Source organism: Hypanus sabinus, chromosome 4 (assembly GCF_030144855.1).
Source record: "Hypanus sabinus isolate sHypSab1 chromosome 4, sHypSab1.hap1, whole genome shotgun sequence".
NCBI classification, from domain to species: Eukaryota; Metazoa; Chordata; class Chondrichthyes; order Myliobatiformes; family Dasyatidae; genus Hypanus; species Hypanus sabinus.
In genome coordinates, this window is record NC_082709.1 from 102,760,698 (window position 1) to 102,786,266 (window position 25,569).

At 39.6% G+C, this 25,569-nt stretch overlaps 1 protein-coding gene across 1 annotated transcript in view; it reads left to right on the forward strand.

Moving 5' to 3' along the window:
• The first annotated feature begins 3,984 nt into the window (after positions 1-3,984).
• Positions 3,985-25,569, forward strand: part of lamp1a (lysosomal associated membrane protein 1a) — a 40,074-nt gene continuing 18,489 nt past the window's right edge. Inside the window, exons 1-4 of the mRNA XM_059967772.1 lie at positions 3,985-4,114; positions 14,079-14,197; positions 20,983-21,193; positions 22,394-22,552. Coding sequence (XP_059823755.1) covers positions 4,066-4,114; positions 14,079-14,197; positions 20,983-21,193; positions 22,394-22,552 — 538 coding nt within the window. The 5' untranslated portion in view covers positions 3,985-4,065. The remainder of the gene's footprint in view (positions 4,115-14,078; positions 14,198-20,982; positions 21,194-22,393; positions 22,553-25,569) is intronic.

Here is a 25,569-nt window from a genome sequence, read left to right on the forward strand (position 1 = left end):
TAATTCCTCACCTCTCCCAACCTCCCTCACTGCTCTTCCATTGATTTGCATTCATATCCTGCATTCCCTCATAGCTTACTATTTTTCCCCTTCCTTCAGTTCTCCAGCCACCAATCCATCCACCTTCAATATCTATTCTTTCCTCCCTCCATTTTCTTCTCTCCCAGTGCTCACAATCCCTTGGTTTTCTGAAAATCAGGAAAAATGCAACTGTATAAATAAACAAATTGTGGAAACATACAGCATGTTAAGCGTTCTCTGCAACAAGAGTAAAGCAGTTAACATTTCAGGATGAAGACTCGTTCTTCTCCTCTCTGCTAGCCTTTCATTTCTTGGTGGATTCATGATGACATTTGGTTTATGGAATTTGTTGTACAATAGCTGTTGATACACAAACATTCAAGTTCTGAGGGCTGGAGAAGCTGTGTGCTCAGCTATTGTAACAGGATATCACACAAACAGAATGTTACATGGTCAACACACACAAAATGCCTGAGGAACTCAGCTGCTCAGGTAGCATCTATGGAAGAGAATAAACAGTCAATTTTTCAGGCCAAGATCCTTCATCAGAACTGGAAAGGAAAAGGGCAGAAGTCAGAATAGGAAGGTGGGGGAGGGGAATGAGTACACACTCGTAGGTGATAGGTGGGACCAGGTGAGAATAAAGGTGGCTGGCTGGGAGAGTGAGGGCGAACTGGAAGGGATGGGTGAAAGAGGTGGATGAAGGTATGTAATAGGAGAGGACAGCTGACCTTGGAAGAAAAGGTTAGAGGAGGGGAACCAGAGAGAGAGAGATGTTGGACAGGTGAGGGGTGAGAGGGCAACCAGAATGAGGAATGGAAAAAGAGAGAGAATGGGGAGGAGGAGAAATTATCAGAAGTTCCAGAAAAGACTTCAAATATTTAAATTCAGGTTATATTGTCTGTTTATCACCACAACTTTGCTGCATTAAATGTCTTCGATCTCTTCATTTCATTGGTATGTGTGTGTCTTATTCAAGTTTTAAATTTATATTAAGATTTCCTGTGGTATTAACGCCGACCCCAGGGTCTTAATTCTTCTTTCTTACAATTAAGGTCTTTCCTCAAATAGTTCCTGGAACTGGAGGCATTATTGAACTGGAAGCCTTTAGTTCCAAGAGATCAGGGTGACAAGTGACTGAGACACTGCACATGGGAGCATTGTTGGTTGATCTCGGATTTAAATGGGGGGGTGGGAGAGGAGCATTGGAATGGTCAGATTTCTCACAAAGATTTCATTGAGCTGAGCTACGTGGAAATGCTACCGATGCATAAATAACACTGAACAACAATTTTTTTTTCAGAAGTGTTGCTTCCTCAGAATTTTTTTTGGTTTATGATAGACTGCTTGAAGATGAACACCAATAAAATTTCAGAATACTTTATCGCATAGGAATTTGGAGAAACAACAAATTAACTTGTATTGAATATAATGTGTTTAATTGCATAATGGTGCTGATGCTTTGCAATAGTTCAACTAAGTTAAAAATATTTTGTTAATGATTTTCATTTGTACTCAGTGTCTGAGTCTTTTCACTTAAGTGTCCAACAATAATTCGCCAGCATTGATGGATTCCAGTTGCCCTGGTACCGTTTCTCCACGACCGCAATGTCCTGGTGAAACCTTTCACCATGCTCTTTACTAACAGCACCAAGATTTGCAGGGAAAAGATCTAAATGGGAATGCAGAAAATGAATCTTTAGTGACATGTTGGAGTTCATGGTTTTATATGCTTGAAGCATGCTTTCAACCAGCTGCATGTAGTTTGGTGCTCTGTAGATGCAGAGAAACATTTCAACAACTTCCTTGAATGCCTTCCATGCGATTTTCTCCAGTCCCACTAGAAATTCTTCAAATTCCCTGTCATTGATGACCTGTTTGATTTGTGCACCAACAAAAATGCTTTCCTTAATCTCGGCAAGAGCCCGTCTCCTCTCTCCACTCACAGTTTTGACCCGAAGCATCAACAATTCTTTCCTCCACAGATGCTGCTCAACTCTCCGAGTTCTTCCTGCCAACCATTTGTTGATCATGTGATGTCACCAACGCAATCAAGCAGTACACATTTGTCTCCAGTGTTCAGTTTATCAACATAACTGCTCTGTTCCAGATCTTGGAACCAAAGGACAAAATTCCAAAATGACTGACCTGATATCAAACAGGGCAGACAGCCAATTGATGTCAATTAAGTCAGCATTAGACTGAAAATGGCATCAAAAGGTCTGGTGAAGCAGAGGTCAATGGATATCAAGAAAAGTGATGCCAATTGTTTGAGTCATATGGCCCACAAAAGAAGATAGACCATAGAATAGTACAGCACATTACAGGCCCTTTGGCCCACAATGTTGTGCCGACCCTCAAACCCTGCCTCCCATATAACCCTCCACCTTAAATTCCTCCATCATTCAAGGAAGATGGTTGAGGTTGTTAGAGGTCAGTCATTTTCCACCCCCTACCCCCTTCACCCCAGGATATCATTGTAGGAGATCCTCCGAGCAGCATGCTAGTCTTGACAAGCTCACTGCTTTATTAACGAGATAGTCATTGGTGACTGTATGATATTCAGTTCCATTTTATACATGTAATCTTTTAGTACTAAATGCATTATACTGCTGCTGCAAAGTTAACAACTTTCATGACATTTGCCACTGATAGTTATAACCATATAATAATTACAGCATGGAAAAAAGGCCATCTCAGCCCTTCTAGTCTGTGCCAAATTCTTACTCTCACCTAGTCCCACTGACCTGCACTCAGCATATAACCCTCCATTCCTTTCCTGTCCATATACCTATCCAATTTTTTTTTAAATGACAGTAATGAACCTGCCTCTACCACTTCTACTGGAAGCTCATTCCACACGGCTACCACTCTCTGAGTAAAGAAATACCCCCTCATTCCCCTAAACTTTTGCCCCCTAACTCTCAACTCATGTCCTCTTGTTTGAATCTCCCCTACTCTCAATGGAAAAAGCCTATCCATGTCAACTCAATTGATCCCCCTCATGATTTTAAGTATCTTTATCAAGTCCCCCTCAACCTTCTAAGCTCCAAACTTGTTTAACCTTTCCCTGTAACTTAGGTGCTGAAACCCAAGTAACGTCCTAGTAAATCTCCTCTGCACTCTCTCTATTTTGTTGACATCTTTCCTATAATTCAGAAAGATGTCAACAAAACAATAACTGAGATTTATATTACTTATACTTATATTATTACTTATATAAGTAATATCATATATTTATTATATTACTTACTATTTGCATTAAATCTGATTCTGATAAGTGACAGTAATACTTGCACCATAGAAGTGCAAGGTAAAATGAATCATAGTATCAACCTGAAACATGCCACTGTCCATTTCCCTCCGTAGAAGTTACCTGGCCCCTGAGTTCCTCCAGATCCTTTCTGAAATGCAATGTAAATATCATTTCAAATAAAAGCGAGCGTTAACTTCCAGCCCCTCATTAAAAATGATCAAACCCCGAACTATTAATATTCTGGAGGTCACCACGTAGCAGAATGGAACCATTATGTAAATACAGTGGCGAAAATAGCTGATCACAGGCTTGGCATCCTGCACTGACGTCCCGAATACTTGTCACACGGCACACAGGGTTTACAAGGCACAAGTTGGGTGGGGAATGTACCTCTCCTCGACAGTGAGAACAAAGCAGCGCACTTGTTTTGCATCCCATCCACCATCATTCTCTATACGATAGCAGTGAGTGTCATCTACAAAAGGAGTAAGATTGTTAAAATGGCTGCCTTTCTAATCGATGCATTGCAAACTGGGTCATCGCTAGCTCTGCCCTGGATGATGTGCGGCGGTTATTGAATGCATTGCATAGGTGGGCTGCAGGACTCTCACACAGCACCGCACAGTGACCGCTTACTCTGCAGCCCCGAGATCTCCGGGTGATTGGCAGCTCCCGCCCCGCCCCGCCCCTTGTGACGTAAACAGTCACATGAGTGCGTGGTGGCCCGGCCGGCTGGCATCGAGCGGTCTGTCTGTCTGGAAGGGGAAAGGGGTTTTTATTCCGTCGCCATGAGTCCTGTCGTCTACTACCGCCTCTTGACACCTTTGCTCCTGCTCGGTAAGATACACAGGCGCTGGAAGCCGCTTTTCGGCTTCGTGTAGCCGACGGGCCGCGTTTATCGGCGATGCCTGCGGTATTGGCGGAAGGCGATCACTCGCTGGGGGAGGGGAAGGAGCCGGGTGGTGGGGAGGGGGTGGGGTGGGTCAGGGAGAACAGAGAACGAAAGCGGGAGGGGGAGAAAGATTTTAAAAAACAGTCACGTGTTCGTCCATCACGTGAGGTGTGGAATGATCGAGAACTGTGAGGGAACAACTGACGTCATTTGAGGTCTGGGGGTGGGTAAAGAATGGCACTGTTATGAGGGGTTGATGGACCCCGGGTCATGGAGGGAGGGGTAGGGATCGTCCACACTCTTCCTTTGTCGTGAAAGGAGTACAGTACAACCCCCCCCCCATGCGCATCATGGAGGCAGGGGTACAGAACACCCTCAAACTGTGTTATGAAGGGAAGAGAAGTCAGACACCACCCTTGTCATGCAGGGAGAGGTAGAGAACATGGAGGGAAGAACTGGATCACCCGGCCTCTGTGTCACAGAAGGAGGGTCTGGATTCTTCTCACCCCCGCCCACTCTAGTCCCCAGTGTTATGCAGGGATAGGATGTGATGTTAGGAGGGACATAGTCCCTGGCACAACTTGCCCCCTCTCCCTCCAAGGGTCGTGGAAGGAGTGTGCAGAATAACTATAATAAATTCACACCTTTTAAACTCTGCTTTGACCAATGAAGGCAAGCATGCTGCATGCATTTTCTGGCACCCTCAATTTGTGCTGCCTCTTCGGTCTGCATATATAATTTTTCATAAGTGTTCTGCTATTTACTGTGCATTAACCTCCCAAATTATACCTCCAATCCTTGTGTCACTTGGTAATCAGACCAGTACATTTCATCCATTAGGATTCATTCCAAATAAGAGTTCACCATGCAGATCTTTGTAGAACATCTCTAATCACAGTCCTTCTGTCAGATAAATATACTTTAATCACTACTGTGTTCTATAAAATAGCCAATATTGGATCTAGTTTACCGTTTCAATGTAGATTCTTCATGATTTAGTCTTCTGTAGCAGTTTATAGTGAGGGACCTTGTCAATGATACCTTCAATTATCTCTGTTACTTCCTCAAAAAAACGCAAATTTGAGAGACAGGACTTCCCCTGCATAAAATCATGCTGACTGCCACCAGTAAGTTCACAAATTTCAAAATGTAAGTGTCCCTAAAAATTTTTCAGTGATTTCCATACGTTTCAGTTGTAAGGCTGACTGTCCTGTAGTTTCTTGGTAATAAGGAAAGACCAAAAGAACAGTATTTGCTATTCTTAGTTTCTGGTTCCTTGCCTCTCAGCATCCTGATAAATTCAATGACTGAGGACTTACTCCCTTAATTTTTTTTTTGGGGGGGGAACAATATCACCATTTCCTTAATTTCAACATGACCTAGAATATCAACATAATCATCCATGTCCTTTGCCTTGGTGAACACTGTTGCAAGAGTCTCATAAGGACCTCACCCACTTCACCAGGCTCCAGACATAAATTCTCTCCTTTGTCCTTAAATGGATCACCCCTTTCTTTAGCTACCCTCATGCTCCTAATAAACATATAAAATGCTTTGGAATTCTCCTTAATCCTACTTTCCAAGGACTTTTTATGGCCCCTTTTAGCCCACTATCTTCCTTATTCAATTTCTCATCTCCTTCATAGATATTTCAGCTTCCTAACCTTTACATATGCTCTTATTTTTGACTAAGGTTCTTGAAGCTTACCTTTCATCCTCACATGCTGGTACCAAATTCTTAATTAATTTGCCTTTAAAAGACTAGTATACCAGACAAGCTGATCGAAATCTACTTTCTCTAGTTTTTGCTTAATACTGTTAATAATAGCCTTTCCCCAAATTTAGTGCTTTCATCCAACATCCAGTCTTACCCTTAGTGATCTTAAAACTTGGGAGAATTGTGCTCACTGTTTTCATAAAGTTCCCCTACTGAAACTTGGATCAACTAGCATGGCTCATTTCCCAACATAAGAACTAGTATATCCTCTTCCCTATTTGGTCCATCAGCATATTGTTTCAAGAAACACTCCTGGGTGCACCTAACAAATTCTGCTCCCTCTAAGCACATGACTACAAGGCAGTATTGATCTGTTTTGAATGATAGTCTGCATAGCTTTCTGGGGTCGAGAATTAATTTTCTCTGTATCTAGCTGGTAAAGCCTTTGCTGGATTTTGTATATTTCAATGAGATGGTTCATTTTTCCAAACATCGCACAATATAAAGTCTCACTGTGCACCAAAAACTGGCCTAGAATCAGATTGGCAGATTGTTTTCGTCTGAGCTCTTAAGAGAAGGGAATCCATCAGGTAAATAAACCTGAAGACCCATGCTTAACATTTTAAGAACAGGTTCTTCATCCTCCTATCAGAACTCTGAAAGGTCCATGAACCCATTCATACTATCTCACTTATTCCTATTTTGCACAATCATGATTTTTGTCTTGCACCATACTACTGCCATAAAACAACAAGTTTCAAAACGTATTTCTGTAATAATAGGCCTGATTCTGATTTCTGAAGAGTTCTTTTAAAACTGTTGCCATCTGAGCCTGAAAGGAAGTGAAGGTAAACAATCGTGATATTCTGATCTGGACCATGTGATACTCCAGCTCTTATTCCCCACCATTTCCTTTTTGACTGTCTTGGTCAAAATTAATTTCATTTACAAGATCTGATATTAGCAAAACTATTGTTAACATCTAAGTGAAATCCACAACCGTTGACTTGAAGTAAAGTTAGTCTTGGCCAATGTTGAGAGAAAATTTTGTTGTAGAACAAAATACAGCATAAAGGTCATATGTGACAGATGTTTAGCCTCACACCCGTGAATCTGAAAGATCATGATGCTGTTATTAAGACTGGACTTTTGCAAAATATGAACTTGCAGAACAATAATAATGAAACTAAAATTTAAAAATTCTTCTGAGTACTATGTTTTGTGATTCTGTTTTTTAAAAAAGTATTGATATGAATATATAAAGTTGAAAGAGGTCTTCCTAAATGAAAATTGTAAAGCTTATGGAGAAATTGCTAAATAACATAATTACATTGAGACATGATTGTAAATTTTACTTCAGGAATAAATAAATCTCTAGTTCAAATTTGGATAAATTTAATTTCTGCTAGTGTTATAAATGCTTCAATATATTATTAAATTATAATATTAGACTATCTTCAGCTTCCTGTATACCTGTTTAGGTGCTGGTAGGGTGGATCAATGTGCTTCTAAACTAAGATTTTATTCATTTTTAAAAATTTAACTTAACAGTTCTGCATATATCACTTTGGAAAAGTTCAATATTCAGATTTGCCTTGATGCAATTTATTTGAGTGTTTCAGTTCTCTTGTGGAAGTGAGACTTGTTTACCAAATAGTCATTTTAGGAGTGAAGTTCCTGTTGCCTTTTATAATCTTGTGCAAAATTTATAGAATGTCATCTCATGTTTAGTAAAACTAGATCTCAAGTAGAGAGGTAGAACATGGATCTCAAGTGCATTTTCTTTGATTGTGAAATGTTTACTCTATTTCTCTTTCCATATATACGAACTGACTGTTAAGTGTTTCAATTTCATTTTCTGTTTTTATTTCAGATTTCCAGCATCTGTTGTGTTTTTTTTGTATTTACATTTATTACAACAGTCTAACATGTGCAGTGACTCAGCTGTACATGCTTTCTTACTAACCAGCAAGACTTGCCTTGTATACTGGTATTACAGTGCTGGCTGGCTCAGTCCACTGAATGAATAAAGCCAAACGAATCCAGGGCTAAAGTACAAAACGCATTATCAACAACACACAGCACACTGCACATAGCACAAATAGATTTCAGAAAAACAGTCACAAAGAAAAAAATATATAGCCCAAGACCCTGGGTGCCCAGCTTGTTCTTCCAGCAAGTGAGTGCTAGAGGGCAGCAGTGACAGGAGGGTTCAGCCCCCAACCCAGAATATATTCCAGCATGCCTACAGAGGCCTCTCCCACATCACCTTAGCGTCTGCACCTCTGGGCGAGTGTAACAGGCAGCCCCACAACCTAGGCCTAGACCTGGTGCCATCTGAGGCAGTGTAGCTTCCCCCTCCACCTCCCATCAGTCTTAGTGAACCAAACTTAGTGTCTACATTACCAATGTCCAGCAGGGTCTTGCGATCACAATAAAAACATCCAAGACACTACAGCTCAACCGGATCTCCTTTGACATAATCAGATGATGTGAATATGGGTAGTGGTCCAGAAGAAACCTGGGCTACAAAAAAAAGCAACATACTAAGCCAGCACTTGATGCTTAGCAAGTTTATTATTATTAAAGATTTAGCATGGTAACCGGTCCTTCTAGCCCTGTGAGCCCACACCACCTAATTATACCCATGTGAACAATTAACATTCTAACCGGTACTCCATAGAATGTGGGAAGAAACTCAGATGGTTACAAGAAGAACATAACAAACTCCTTACAGAGAGCAGTGGAATTGAACCTGGATCATTGGTGCTGTAATAGCGTGATACTAACTGCTAAGCTATTGTGCCATGCATTTGAGAAAATATTCAGAAAGTTAATACAGTGGACCCTGGTTAACTGGGACACAATGGGACCAGAAAATTTTGGCCCTATTATGCAGCTGCTCCAATTAACTGAATGTCATGGAAATAGTTAAGAATGTATTAAAAAAGACAAACTACCATTTAACTGAGTAACAAATTATGTATTTAAATGAAATACTGAACAAATTAGAACACAATCAATATTACTACATTACTATAAAACTGTGTATTTGTAATAGTTACCAGTGGAGGAGTTCTTCAAGAATAATCAAAATCAGGGCAGCTTCCTGGTGCAGATAGTGGAATGCCTTCCTGCATGAAGTAATGTCATGATCCAAGAATAAATTTCCTGACATCCTTTTTAGTCACTAGCTCAGGTTCAGTTGTGTCATCTTCATTAATTTCCTCATCTTAAAATTCCTTGCTTTGGTGTCTTAACACAGTGCTTTCAACAATTGCATCCCTCAAATCTTCATTTTCATTGTAACATTCAAAATGATTGTCAATACCATAAAATTTCTCATAGTTTCTAACTTGTCAAAGTCCTGAAATTGTTTCAGTTTTACTGCCGACGGTTTTCAGCATCTCCAAGCCTGAATGCATGAAACCGCAGTGAGCAAAACAGTTCTAAATTATCTTGCTGCTTGTATCTCACCATCTTATCACTGACAAACTGTAAAAGGTTAACCATTGCACTTCCTTGACTGTTGAAAATGGTGTCAGTTGATTTTTCTTCAATTGTTTCAAGGATGTGGTTCACCAACTTTTTGCAATACAATGTCTTCAAACTTTTTATGATTCCCTTATCCATTGGCTTCACCAAGGATATTGGCAGGAAGAAGTTCCAGCTGGATGTCTCAAACATTTTACATCAGGGTGTGTTGCACAATTGTCAACAAGCAGAAGAATTTTGCTTGATTTCTGCTGTACCTCCATATCCTAACCCTAATTCATCCATGCATTTCTATTAGCATAGTATTCAGTTGGTAAACTATCCATTCTTAACCCTTAAAAGCATTGGGTTTTAATGCTTTTCCCAATAACCAACAATTTATTTTTTTAAAATCGGTTCCTGATGTATTTGAACAACACAACAGTTATGCGATCCTTTGCTTTTTTTGAACTTGGTAGTATGTGTTTGTAGCAAAGGGAACTGTCTGGTGTGGCACAATTTTTTTTTAAAAAACCTGCTACATCGACATTGTAGTTATCTGTAAATTATTGAAGCAAGTCAGGGAGTCTTGTGTAATTCCACATTTCTGCACTTAAATACTACCTTTCTTGCAGTGTGTTTTCCTGAATTTAATGTGCCTATATTTCTATTAAGACAACCATATAACAATTACAGCATGGAAACAGGCCATCTTGGCCCTTCTAGTCTGTGCCGAATGCTTAATCTCACCTAAACCTTCTGACCTGCACTCAGCCCATAACCCTCCATTCCTTTCTTGTCCGTAGACCTATCCAATTTTGCTTTAAATGACAATACCGAACCTGCCTCTACCACTTCTACTGAAAGCTCATTCCACACAGCTACCACTCTGAGTAAAGAAATTCCCCCTCATGTTACCTTTAAATTTTTGCCCCCAACTCTCAACTCATGTCCTCTTGTTTGAGTCTCCCCTACTCTCAATGGAAAATGCCTATCCACATCAACTTTATATATCCCCCTCATAATTTTAAATACCTCTATCAAGTCCCCCCTCAACCTCCTATGCTCCAAAGAATAAAGACCTAACTTGTTCAATCTTTCCCTGTAACTTAGGTGCTGAAACCCAGGTAACATTCTTCCACTATAAGTGATAAGGAACTGGGACAATTTTAGTGGAACAGTGTCAGAACATATTCTGAGAACAATGGTTAACCACTGACTGCATCTTTGGCATGATTGTTCTGAGTTGCTTATAGTTACACAAGCAAGAACAAGTGTTTTCTAATCAAAAGCCAAACTCTTCAAGCACTAATTTTAGGAAAACACCAGTAGTGTAGTTCTTCAAAAAAGGACATGGAGTTAAATACAGGTTGACTGAATTTTTAACCAGTCCAAAGCTTGTATGTTCTAGAGCAAACAGGATCCTGTCTATCACAAGACTACTTGTTTATCTGTTTTATCTAGCACTTTGGTGTTGTAACACTCATCTGTGGATTTGTTACCTCCGGACTTGTTTTTATGGTGCTTTGCATACTTACTCTCTGACCACTACCAGAGACAAACTGGAATTTGCAAAGAAGTCTGTTGTTTAGTTCTTAGTTGCCAAAATTCTATTTGACTATTACTGCCCCTAATAAACCCAATAGATCCTGCAGATGCTGGAAATCTTGAGCAACACACAAAATGCTGGAGTCAGACAGCATCTACAGACAAAAATAATCAACATTTTAGACTGAGACTTTTCATTGAAACTGGAAAGGGAGGGGCCAAAAGCCAGAATAAGAAACTGGAAGGAGTACAGATTTGCAGATGATATGTAAAACTAGGTGAGGTGGAAGAGATGAAGTAAGAAGCTGGAAGGTGATAGGTGGAAGGAGGTACAGGGCTGTAGAAGAAGGAATCTGATAGGAGAGTAGACTATGAGAGAAAGGGGAAGAGGAGGGCCACCAGAGGCAGTTGTTGCCCAGGTGAGAAGAAAAAGGATAAGAGAGGAACCAGAATGGGGAAATGGAAGAAGGGTGGGTTGGGAATAAAATTACTAAAAGTTAGAGAAATCAATGTTCAGGCCATCAGGTTGGAGACTACCCCCATCCCTCTTAATCAGTGTTCTGATGTAAAATCCTCAAGCTGCTACAAATTCCCCTGATCCCGTATGTTGAAGCTATTTCAATGCATATCCTAGCATTTGCTGTTCTGGTGCTGTACAAATAGCCGTCCCAGTTTTGCAACAACTTTTTGAGCCCATGGTTTTCTCTCTCCTCTACTTATAAAGTCTTCAAAGCTTATGGAAACTGGGAAAGATTCCTGCCACTGTTTGTACATTCTCCCTGTGACCATGGGTTTCCCTCAACATCCAAGGTTGTATTGGTTGGTAGGTTAATTCATCATTGTAAGTTGTCCTGTAATTAGGCTTTGGTTAATTGGAGGGTTGCTTGAAGGGCTGGAAGGGCCTGTTCTTTGCTGCACCTGAATAAATAAATAAGTGTTTAAGAATAAGCTTCAAGGCCTGGGCTTCAGTAACTCCTTGTGCAATTGAATCCTTGATTTCCTCACTTGCAGACCCCAGTTAATTCGAATTGGCAACAGCATCTTCCTCACAATCTCCATCAGCACAGGTGCATCACAGTGCTGTGTGCTTAGCCCCTGTTCTACTTGCTTTACACTTGTGATTAAGCACAACTCCAGTGTCATGTTTAAGTTTGCTGACAACACCACCCATTGACTGAATCAAAGTTAGTAACAAATCAGCATACAGGAGGAAGGATAGTGCCACAACAACCTCTTATTCAATGTCAGCGAGACCAAGGAGCTGATTATTCATTCAGCTCTCATCAGGGGATCAAAGGTGGAGAGGGTCAGCAACTTTAAATTCCTCAGTGTTATCATTTCTGAGGACCTGTCCTGGGCCCAGCATGTAAGTGCAATTTCAAAGGAAGCACAGCAGTGTCAGCTTCTGTACAACTTTGACAAACTTCTTTAGATGTGTGGTGGAGAGTATATTGATCAGTTGCATCACAGCCTGGTATAACACACCAATGCTCTAGAACAAAGAGTCCTACAAAAAGTAGTGGATATGGCCATGTCCATCATGGGTAAAGCCCTCCCCACCATTGAGTATATCTACGCAGAGTGAGGTCACAGAAAAGCAGCATCCATCATCAGGGACCCCCACCACCCAGGTCATGCTGATATCTTGCTGCTATCATCAGGAAGAAGGTACAGGAGCCTCAAGACTCTCACTGCCAGGTTCAGGAACAGTTACTGCCCCTCAACCATTGTACTCTTGAATAGTGGGGATAACTTCACTTGCTTCATCACTGAACTGTTTAGCCCATTTTCTCAATATTTATTGTTCATTTAATTATTATTATTTCTTGCTTTTTGTAGTTGCACATGTACCTTGATAATAAATTTACTTTGAATTACTTGATATATTTAATTGATTTTAGTAACAATTCCCTTGACATCTGTATGGGTACTACACATGTTATTGGTTATTTTGTGGAAATGATTCTTTTGTTTAAAAGATAACCTATCTTCTATTGTATTATTCATTTTCCTTTAGATTTTAAGGCATTGTTGAGAATTCCATTGTATTAATTTCTATACAGCAATGCTTAGAAGTATTTTCTTCTGGTGGCTAATATTGTTCTGTTGAAATATGGAGAGAACTGGAAATACCAGGAAGCTTATGTGGAGAGAGGAATAAAGTTAATCATTCAGATCAATGACCTTTCATCAGAGCTTCACCTGAAGCATTAATTTCTGTTCCCTCTGCCTGAGAAACATCCCAGTGAACTTTAATAAAAGGCCACTTTTTTTAGGTGCAGTACAAGTTCTGATCAAGGATGTTTGCATCCAAAGCATTCCTGCCTTCCCAAGGTCATTTTGGCTACTTATGTAAAAAGCCAATGTCCAGTAACCTTTTCAATTTCTATTTTCATTACAGGCGTTGGCAAGCTTTTTGAATCTGGGTGTGTGGGCAGTGTGTTTTTGAAAGGCTGCGGAATTTTCAAGGAGGCTTAAAATTAGTCTTCTTTCCATTTGTTCACAGAATATGGGTATTCTGTAAAAGGCTGGTATTTATTCTGCATTTATAATTAACCCTGAAAGCATGGTGGTGAACAAACTATTTTCTTGAACATTTATATTCCATTTATTGAAAGTTCTCCACAGTGCCATTGAGCTAAAGTATTCTAGTAAAACTACCGTATTTCGAATACCAGTGACAGTATTTCTATTTCTATGCCATGGTGCATCTTGTAAGTGATGCAAAATGTGGTCATGATGCTAACAGTGGAAGGTTGCTGGTTGGGGGTGTGATCAAATGGTTGTTTTGTCCTGAAATGTTGCTTATTGCATGCTGTTCTATCGTCTTCATTTCCTGCTTTTATGATTAGAGTGAGAAATCAGTTCAGATTCATCAGCTGTTAATGACCCACATTCTGAAGTAAGAGGAGATGATCATTCAGTACAATTCACTAAGCTCACTATTTCTTACCATGCCTTCTGAAACATCTTTTATTTCACTTGTTAAATATGCACATACCTGATTTAATTCACAGTGGATATTGTTGGATTACCAAAAAAGGCTTCTTTTAAAATGCAGCCTTTTAATACTCCTGAAAGTTAAGTGTTCATGGAAGTAATGACATGCAGTATTTACTGTCCCTTGGTTTCAAACTTCACTTTTTAATTAAATAACTTTCTTTATACAGGTTTTGTACAGGTAATATTGACAAAGAGATTTGCGGTGAAAGAAGGAACAAAAATATGTTTGCTGGCTGAATTCTCAGCTAACTTTTCAGTCAGATTTGAAAACATCGCTAAAGAGCAGGTAAATAATGTTATTTCTAAGTTTTGTCCCTTGTTTATGTTGGTCTTCAAGAAAGACTTGAAGTTCTTAACTGCCATAGAACATCTACATTGATATAGCAAAATATTACTTGTGGATCAGTGAAAAATATCTTGACATTTTGAGATCAAATCAACCAGATAGTTACATTGTTAATATTTCAAAAGTACTAGGTAATAATTAACATTAAATCATGCATTTGGTTTACAGAACTGAAATATCTTTGAGCTCACTGGACTGTTTATCTATACAACACATTAGCTGAGTTCAACAGTTACGTAGCATTTCCAGGAAAATATTGACAGGTTAATATTACATTTATAAAATTAATCAACGCAAATGGGGGCTATTCTTGGCTGACTCATCAGTGGTTAGTAGTGTTGTTAACTGCCTTGCATCTATGGTAAGCAAGGTCTGGGTAGTTTTCAGGGATGGAGTGAGAATTGATTAACAGATAACTAAGCAGAGTCAGTAAACAGGGCATTCCCAGTTGGCAGGCTGTGGCCAGTGGGTTATTGTAGGGATTCATGTTTGCTACCTAGCTTATTACAATTTACATCACTGATGTTGCTAAGGTGAGCAAATAACAACTATCCAAGTTTACTGATTATACAAAACAAGGAGTCCTGAAGAAGGGTCTTGGGCTGAAATGTCAACTGTTTACTCTTTTCCCATAGATGCTGCCTGGCCTACTGAGTTCCTCTAACATTATGTGTGTGATACAAAATGATTGGGAGAAGTGAGGAGGTAAAAGAGGCTTTAAGAGAAAGTAGGCCATCAATGAGAATGTGTGAGAACATACCAAAGGAAATAAAATGTGGAAAACTGTGATGTCATACACTTCAGTGCATAAGGCAATAGTTTGGATCATCATCTCGTCTTAGTTCAGTCTAGGTGGATAGGTGCAACAGGAATTTGTATTATTCACTTAATTGTGATTGGAACTTCACCTGTTGGGGTCTGTTGGGGTCAGCTACTGTGTCCGGTGCTCTCAATGTGACCTGCTGTACATCAGCAAGACCTAACATAGATTGGGAGATTGGTTTGTCAAGCACCTGCACACCGTCTACCAGAAAAGACGGGATCTCCCAGTGGCCACCCATTTTAATTCCACTTCCCATTCTGACTTGTCAGTCCATGGCCTCCTCTACTGTTGAGATGAGGCCACACTCAGGTTGGTGGACTAACACCTTATATTCCGTCTGGGTAGCCTCTAACCTGATGGCATGAACATTGATTTCTCGAACTTCGGGTAGTCCCCTGCCCCCCACTTCCCCACTCCTTTACCATTCCCCGTTCCCTTCTTCCTCTCTCACCTTATCTCCTTACCTGCCCATCACCTCCCACTGGTGTTCATCCCCCTTTTCTTTCTTCCATGGCATTCTGTTCTCTCCTATCAGATTCCTCCTTTTCTCAGCCCTGTATCTTTCTCACTAATCAACTTTTCAGCTCTTTACTTCACTCCTCGCCCCTGTTTCTTCCTCCCCTCCCCTGTTTCTTCCTCCCCTCCCCCCCCCACCTTCTTACTCTGACCCCTCATCTTTTTTTCTCCAGTGCTGATGAAGGGTCTCAGTCCAAAACATTGACTGTACTCTTTTCCATGATGCTGCCTGGCCTGTTGAGTTCCTCCAGCATTGTGTGTGTGTTGCAGGAACAAGACTCCACTTTGTAGATGCCTGAATAAAATCTGCACATTATCTGGAAGCAGGGCTATTGATCTAATTAGTTTCATAAGAATCAGATTTAGGTTTATTATCCTGGCATAGATAGTGAATTTTATTGTTTTGCATAAGTGATGCAGTGCAAGAAATACAAATTACTTTTAAGTTATAGAAATAGTGCAAAGGATGATAGTGTTCATGGAGTCCTGGAATGTTCAGAAATCTGTGAAGGGGAAGAAGCTGTTCTTAAAACATTCCTGTTCATCCTTCCTGATGTAATAGAGAAAAGAAAGGATGTCCAGGTTGGTGAGGGTCTTTAATGAGCCTTCTTGAGGCACTACCACTTAAAGATGTTCTCAGTGATGGGGAAGGTTGTGCCCATGATAGAACTGGCTGAATCCACAACTCTACAGCTTCTTGAGATCCTGTAGTTTTGAAACTTGGTGATGCAACCAGTTAGAGTGTTCTCCATTTGTAGGAGTCTTTGGTGATGTACCAAATCTCCTCAAATTCCTAATGAAGTAGAGCCACTGGTATGCCTTCTTTGTAATTGCATCGATGTGTTGGGCTCTGGATAAATATTCTGACTAAAGTCTAGTGTCTTCAAGTCACGCCAGATAAGGAGCTTTGATATTATAAAAGGTTTAGATTGAGTAATACAGATCGAATATTTGCATTTGGGATGATGAGACAATCAGTATTAGATAGCTGAAGAATCTAGTTGCAACTAACAAGTTTTGCATTCACTTTGGATAAAGAAATTTCTGCTTAGTTTGCAAATAGATTCTTAAGCAAAAGTCTTAAGCACCTGAGATTTATTTTATATAAGTTTAGTTCTAGTTTTTTTTGCCTTCTGCATTAGTGTGTCATAGAAAAGAGCAATTTTTAGATTTCCAAACACTCATTTTCCAAACAATTAAATGTTACAGAGAATTTTTTGTGTTTCATTAAAGAAAGCAAATAGTAAGTAATAGATCATTTTTTCAAATAAAAGCTTGATTACTTTATAGGTATATAGCCCAATGCATAATTAAGCAAAATAACAAATGCTCAATGGTCAATGGCATAATGAATTGATTGAACTCAGGCTATGTCCACACTACACCGGATAAATCCATAACTGAAGCTTTTTCTCTTAATTTTTACCCTCCATCCACACTAAAATGGTGTTTTCGTCCCCCGAAACCGGAGCTTTTCAGAAACACTTTCCAGGGTGTGTATTTTTGAAAACGACACTCGGGCAGATCAGTGTGGACTGGGTAACCGGAGAAATCTGAAAATACTATTAGATGGCAACGAGACTGAACCCAGAAGAGTTAGAAATTTACTCACCAAATACTTTGACCCATAACTTACTGAATAAGTATCCTGTTTTCTGTCCGTCCTTGTACGAAAGTGGTTTACCTATTTATGCAAGTACTTCTCTGACAATAGATGTGTAACAGCCTAATGTAACATTATATGGAAATACAAGATAATGCTGATGCAGACATGTTTTACACATTTAACAAGGCGTTTTATTAATGCAACAGAGTTGGTCAGTTTTTCGATGTTCGTCGTCAGCCGGGTCATATAGTCCGTGAACTCTCTGTCGGTTGCCTCCATAGGCTCCGGTATTTGTTTTTTTTACTTCTAAGTCCTCCTGCACGAGAGCCAACAGCTGCCCGTTGTTTAAGTTTCTCTAGTCTGTAACTGAACAAACACGCACCATCTTCCACGGCAAGATTCAACACCAAACATGTTGCTTGTTTTCGGTAGATGTCCTGCGCATGCACAGTAGGAGGAGATTCACCAAAATCTCCATTTCAATGTGGACAGAGATATTTTTTAAAACACATAGTGTGGACACCTATCATTTTTACGCGAAACCAGCATTTTCAAAATTATCTGGTCTAGTGTGGATGTAGCCTAAACTGATTAACTGAATAGAAGAGGGCATGGAAGGAATCAAACTAGGCGAAGGACAAAGGTGAGGGTGTGGTAGATGTAACAGTTTAACCTTCAAATCATCAATTCTTACACCATGGCAAGGGTGAGCAGAGCAGTAGGACACAAGGTGCTCATCCTGCATGGGCAAGGTTAAGGACCAGAAACACAGCGGTCAGCCATGGAAACTGGGTGCAGTAGACAAAAGAGGCATCAAAATTAGAAGGCCTGCTCTGCTATCAGCTCTGAACTAATAGAAAGCACTGGAACCCAAGTACTCCCCTCAACAATCCAGAGAAGTCTTGCCTGAAGTGGTCTTCATGAAAGAGTAGCTGTCAAAAAGCCTTTCCTCTGAAGTGAAAGCAAAGCCAAGAGAGTCGCCTATGCACAAAAACACAAAGGACTGCAGTGCTTAACAATGTCAGCAAGTTCCCTGGACTGTCAAGTCAAAATTTGACATTTTTGGCTCAAATAGGAGGCAGTTTGTCCATGGAAGAGCTGAAGAGCACTACATGGATGAATGTCTGCAGCCAACAGTAAAGCATGGCAGAGGTTCTCTGCAGGTTTAGGGCTGCATTTCTGCAAATGGAGTTGGTGATCTGATAAGAATTAATGTAATCCTCAGTGCTGAGAAGTACAAACAAAACTTAATCCATCGTGCAGTGCCATCAGGGAGGCGTCTGATTTGGTTCCAATTTCATTCTGTAGCAGATAGCATGGCCTCCACAGAGCCCTGATCTCAATATCATCAAGGCTATCTGGGACTACCTGGATGGACAGAAGCAAGGGAGATGGCCAAAGTCCACAGAGGAACCATGGCAAGTTGTCCAAGATGCTTGGAACAACCTATCAGCTGATTTTCTTACAAAACTGCATGACATTGCACCTAAAAGAATTGCAGTTTTAAGCGGCAAAGGGTGGTCACATCAAATATTGATTCAGTTTAGTTTTTTACTATTTACTGCTTTGTGGTAAATATTTTGATATTTAGAAACTTTTCATTATTTTTTGAAACCATCTTTACTTCAGATTTTTTTTACATGTGCCTAAGACTTTTGCACAGTACTGTATATTTGGAACTTCTCAGTCCAAGAGAGCTGAGAAGCTTAAATCACTCAGTATATTCAGAGAAAAAGATGTTTAAATATTTTAGGATATGGGGTTAATGCAGGTAAGGGGTACTGAGGTAAAAAATGGACAGTGATCTTAGTTGTGTATATTAGAGAAAGCACTGGGGTTTTAAAGGGTTGCTCTTATTAATGGTAAAATTTGCTGCCCAGATTGCAGACTTTGAAAGACTTAGGAAGCAAAGCTTCAAACATGTCGTTGCCTGCAAACTGTTGACAACTTCAGAGTAAGCAGGTAGGGTTGTCTTCCCAAATGAAACTCTAATGGAAACATCCCAAGGAATCATGCACATAAAGTTTCTAGTGGGGAAAACAGCAAGGATTCATTTGTCACACAGGGTTTACAAGGAATCAAGATGCAATATTGAGAGGAAGATTGCCAGAACTTGTTTAATTTTCTGTCACCTCTATCCTTCCTTCCCCACACATTTTCACCCTGCTTGTCTTGATTCTGACTTAATTTTTCCCATGTTTCTGCATCTCAGAAACCATTAATCTGTCTTTCCCCTTTTGCAGTTTCCTTTTCTTACTCTAAAATAAATGTCTGTCCTCCCTAACCCTCCAACCACATGATCTCTGGATGCTTTCAAGAAGGAGCTAGGTAGGTATCTTATGGATAGGGGAATCAAGGGATATGGGGACAAGGCAGGAACTGGGTATTGATAGTAGTTGATCAGCCATGATCTCAAAATGGTGGTGCAGGCTCGAAGGGCCGAATGGTCTACTTCTGCACCTATTGTCTATTGTCACACCTTCTCCGCATTCCCATTATTATTCCCATCTCAGTGCTTTCCACCCCCCTCCCCAAGATTCTCTCAAGGTACTTAATATGTGCAATCCTAAACTCTAAGCTTTGACACTGCATGTAGGTTCTGACATTGCTCTCTCTTATTGAGGCTGCAGGAAAAGGTGACAGGGATCTGGGTCTGCTAAGCAATAAAGACTCCTGAGGACAGATAAGTGTTAGAATCAGATATCACTCCAGCATTGAGCGCAACTAGGTAACCTCAGCTGGTTATGCAGCTTAGAGTTTGGGAAACTTTATCAAGTTCTACAAATTGATCTCTCAGCTTTGAAGTTCACTTGCTTCCACTACAGTACTATGAGTTCTCTAGTAGCTGATGAGGCAGATATGGAGCCTTCACTCTCCTACATGTGGGGCAGTGGTTGCTTGATGGGGATGGTTAGCTGGTTTGCAAAGTAGTGTGCTAGTTCAGTAATTTGCACCGGGCTTCCATGTGTCTTTTATACTGGGACAATTTCCTATATTCCAACATTTTAAAGTGGTTATGGGTCAAGGGTCCCCATGAATTAGTTCCATTTTTCCCAACTAGATTTTGAAGATATCCTGGAATCTTATCTTGATTCTATCCAGTAATACCTTGTCACAACAGAGCTTGGGATAATGCCAGCCATGTGAACAATGCCTACAAGAAAATTAATCTCAAGGTAGTATATGGTGACATGTACATACTTTGAACATTTGAATAATTGTACCACAGTGGATAAGAGTGATATCCTTATGATAAAAACAGAACTGTGTTAAAAGTATGAAGTGGTTAATGTAAATGTGCCTACACAAGGTTGAATTCGTAAAAGGAAATGTGCAAAAATAAATTTATATAGCTAAATGAATTCGGTAAGGAGGATTACATCAACATTTAAGAAGAACTATTTATTTGTTTATTTGTCTGTTTACTTATTTATTGGACTGTATGGTAGCAAAGTGGTTAGAACAACACTTTACAAATGATTCAAGTTCAATTCCCACTGCTGCCTGTAAGGAATTTGTTCTCCTCGTGATTATGTGGGTTTCTTCCAGGTATTCAGTTTCCTCCCATAGTCTAAAGACATACCAGTTGTTAGGTTAATTGGTTACTGTAAATTGTCCTGTGATTAGGCTAGGATTAAGTCAGGTCTTCTGGGCAGTGAGGCTTGAAGGGCCGGAAGACCTAAATGGCGCTGTATCTCAATAAAAGAAGAATTATTGCTGAGAAGTTTTAATCTTTCAAGAAATTGTCAAGCTGTAATAATTTTTCTTCCTTCATTTCAGGTTATAGTTTTGTTCTCTATGCCAGAAAATGCAAAAGAAAGCCCAAAAAGTAATTGTAATAAGATGATTGCACCGCTACTGGTCGTCAGCTTTAAAAATGGTCATTCTCTCAGCATGAATTTTTCAAGGAACAACGGATCATACAAAATGGAAGAAATGGCTATTACTCTCAATATGAGTGACAGTTCACTGTTTCCTAATTCAAGTAAAAGTAAGTTTTAGTTGGTAAAATGGTATAAATGGACTTATTGCAACTTAATTTCAACTATCAGGTTCCATTAGAAGCCTGCTTTATTTAGCTAAATGATTATCTACTCTGCAGATTTATGTCTAGGAAATCTTGACATTTTTTTTGGCTTGTCAGATATACACTAGCCACCAGAATGTTACCCTTTTTGTGCCTTCTGAGGATCCATATCAGCTTATAATTGTATTTCAAAAATGTTATTCTGTCCTATATTTGACTAAAAGGTGTATAGAGATGAAAATGATAAATTTCTATATCTTTTCCCAATATATATAAAATAACAGTATTTAAAGAATGAAGTATGATTTTGTTACTATGATGTTGTTTGCTAATAGGACAGCGCTCCAAAATTACTCACTAGTCCTCAGATCTTTGTGTTGAAGATCTTTGGGGTTAAAGTAGAATTTCAAGACCACTCGCCCTTAATTTGATAAATGGGTGCTTATAGCAAAAGGTAAAATGCTTTAGAAAAATGAAATGGGACAGATTTCTAAAAAAAATAATCTTGCAAACTTGCAGAATTATCTGAAGTAATTAATGTTAATTTAGGGAAATGAAGTGAAATGTAATGGATTAAAAAACATTGATGGGTTAAAAAAAGTATACGAAGGGCTTTATGAAAACTTTTGTTTTTTATTGGCATGAGCTTTGAGGTAAATATACTCCCGGAGCAGTAGGTCACTAAGTGACTGAAGGCAGTCCTTGGCCAGCATAGTACTACAGTGGTTAGAGCTATTGCCTCACCTCCAATGCCTTTGGTTCAATGTTGACCTTGGGTGCTTCTGGGTACCTGCGCGTTTCCTCTAGGTACTCCAGTGATGTTCTTATACATTCCAAATGTTTTGGCAGGTTAATTGATTGTTGTAAGTTGTCACTATTGCTGGGGGGGGAGGTGAATGGGATGCATAGAAATGTTTTCAGCACCAGCGTAGACTTAATGCGGCAAATGGTAGCTTACTGTGTAAAAAGGAAATATGAATAAAATAGAAAGTTGAGCAACTTGTTGCCTGGACTAAGTTACTTCAGCTGTACAATGCTTTAACTGCTGTTTCAGCAAAACTTATTTTTATGTAGATAGAAATTTGTAGTTGATGAAGAAGCCTTGTAATATGGACCACTTATAAGATTTTTAAAATTAATTTGCTGTTTTTTAAATTCTGCCAGATTTATTCACCACTTCAGCACCTTCGAACATCAGTGCAGCACTGAATACAACGTACACCTGCATGCATGATTCCATCATATACATGGATAAAGTAAACGTAACACTGAGTAAGGTCCGGTTGGAAGCTCTACCACTTGCTGATAACTTCAGTAAAATTAGTAAGCTTTCTGTTTTGACATAATATGAAAGAATCTGCTGAATTGTTTTCTTTTGATACTGTGGGTGAAAATAGGATGCAGTATCCCAAGTTTAGATAACTTTCTTGCACTTTTTGACTTGCCCAGCAGTGGGACTTGGGAAGTTTACTCATTAATTTGAAATTTAATGGCAAAGTGCAAGTTCAGGAGCCATGTTCTTATACTAAATGTTAATTGCAAATATCTGCCACATGATTTGGAATTTCATAAATGATTAAGAGTAGAAATATGTGTGAAACTGCACCAAATATTGGAGCAGTAGAGGCAATTTTCCTTAGGAAAGGGGGAGAAAGCAATAAATTTGTCGGATCTTGGTGTCTGGTTCATAGTATGTGGCAGATAATCCTGTAAGTACAGTAAACAATTGGATTGAAGAGATAAACATATGAAAGAAAATTCAGGAAGATTTGCCAACATTTGCACGTATTTAGGTGAATGAGAGCTAATTTATTTTGGATAAAAGGATCGCAAGAAATAAAGTAGATACAGAGAAGTGCTTCATCTAATGTAAAGCACATTTCTGCAGACTGATGGATCTGCTATTCAGGATCAGATTAAAGAGAAATATATTGATGTAGAAGTTTTAAATCCACTGAATTCTCTAACTCAAAAGATATGGATACCTGGAGTCATTGGAACCTGGGTGAACAAAATGAACTTGACTGTGTAAAGAATCATTTCTTGTTGATTTCCTTGGGAATTGTAGAGCGACTCAGAAGACCATCAGACCAGAAGACATAGGAGCAGAATGATGTCATTTGGCCCGTTACCTCTGTTCTGCCATTCCATTATTGCTAGTTTATTATCTCTCTCCTGCTTTCACCCTGTAATCTTTGACAGCCTTACTAATCAAGAACCTATCAACCTCTGCCTTAAATATACTCAATGACTTGGCTTCCACAGATAGCAAACAAAGGGAGAAAGTTACTTTATTTGTAACAATATTGCTTTTACTTTTTAAGCTTTTGTATTTTTGACTGCTTTATTATTGAGCCAGTGTCATAGTCCTAGAACTCTACAGTACAGAAACGGGTCCTTCAAACCACAAACCATCAAGTCAGTGCCAAACCACCTAGTCTCAATGACCTTCCCCCCAGACCATAACCTTCTCATACCCCTCTCAACCGTGTACCTATCCAAACTTCTCTTGAATGCTGAAATTGAACCTGCATCCACCACTTCCGCTGGCAGCTCATTCCACACTCTCACCACCTTTTGAAGAAATTTCCCCTTATGTTCCTCTTAAACATTTCAACTTTCACCCTTAACCCATGACCCCTAGTTCTAGTATCTAGCATCTTGCAATCTCAGTGGAAAAAGCCTACTTGCATTTACCCTATCTTTTCCTCACATAATTTTGTGTACTTCTATCAAACCTCTTCTCATTCTTCTACACTCTAGGGAAGAAAGTCAAAGCCTATTCAACCTTTTGCTATAACACAGATACTCAAATCCTGGCAACATCCTGTAAACTTTCACTGCAGTCTTTCAATCTTATTGATATCTTTCCTGTAAGTGACCAAAACAGCACACAATACTCCAAATTAGGCCTCACCAACATCCTATACAATTTCAACATTATATCCCAACTCCCGTACTCAGTACTTTGATTTATAAAGGCCAATGTACCAAAAGCTTTTTTATGACACCACTTTCAACAAGTTTTGGACCTGTATTTCCAGATCCATCTATTCTACCGCTCATAGCAATGCCCTACCACTCACCATATGTCTTAGCCTGGATTTGTTCTCACAAAATGCAGACTTCTCTGCATTAAATTCCATCTGCCATTTTTCCAGCTGGTCCAGATCCTGCTGCAAGCTTTGATGGTATTCCTTGCTGTCCGATAAACCCCCAGTCTTGGTGTCATCTGCCAATTTGCTGATCCAGATTACCACATTATCAACCAGATCATTGGTATAGATGATGAACAACAATGGAGCCAACACCGATCACTGCAGCACAGCACCAGTCAGAGAAGCAACCAGCTACTACCACGTTCTGGCATCTCCCATGAAGTCATTGTCTAATTTAATTTGCTAGCTGATCTTGAAAGCCAAGTGACTGAACCTCGACCAACGTCCCACGTGGGACCTTGTCAAAGGCCTTGCTCAAGTCCATGTAGACAACATCCACTGCCTTGCCTTCATCAACTTTCCTAGTAACTTCTTTGAAAAACTCTTAAAATTAGTTAGACGTGACCTACTACACACAAAGCCATGTTGGCTATCCCTAATCAGTCCATGTATTTTGAAATACTATATATCTAGTCCCTTAGAATACATTCCAATAACTTGACCACTATTGATGGCGGGCTCACCAGTCTATAAATTTCTGGCTTATTTTTGGATCCGTTCTTAAACAGTAGAACAGCATTAGCTATCTTCCAATCCTCTGGTATCTTACATGTAACTAAGGATGTTTTAACTATCTTTGCTAGGGCCCCTGTAATTTCTGCACTTGTCTCCTGCACAGTCATAGGGAACATCTTGTCAGGCCCTGGGATTTATCCATCCCAATTTGCCTCCCGTTAGTAAACACCACCACCTCTCCAATCAATATAGGGTCCATTAACTTGCTGCTGTTTGCCTAACTTTTATAGGCTCTGTGTCCATCTGCCCCATCTCTTTCGGCTCCATTCATAGATGACCACTCTGATCTTTCAGAGGACCAAATTTGCCCTTTGCTATCCTTTTGCTCTTAACATATCTGTAGAATCCCTTAGGATTCTCCTTCACCTTCTCTGCTAGGGTAACCTCATCCCGTCTTTTAGCCCTCCTGACCTTTGAAAGTCAAATCTCAAATAACTTTAACCACTATCAACATTTTAAAGGGGATCAGAATTCTCAGTGGAACGTTGACCCTGATTTTCAAGCCAGAGAAAAAATTAACAGGCCTCGTGCTGAGTGAGAATGGAGAATGTGTGAGTATAGTTTAATATTCTGTGTAATATTTTTAAATATATTGTGTGCTTCTGA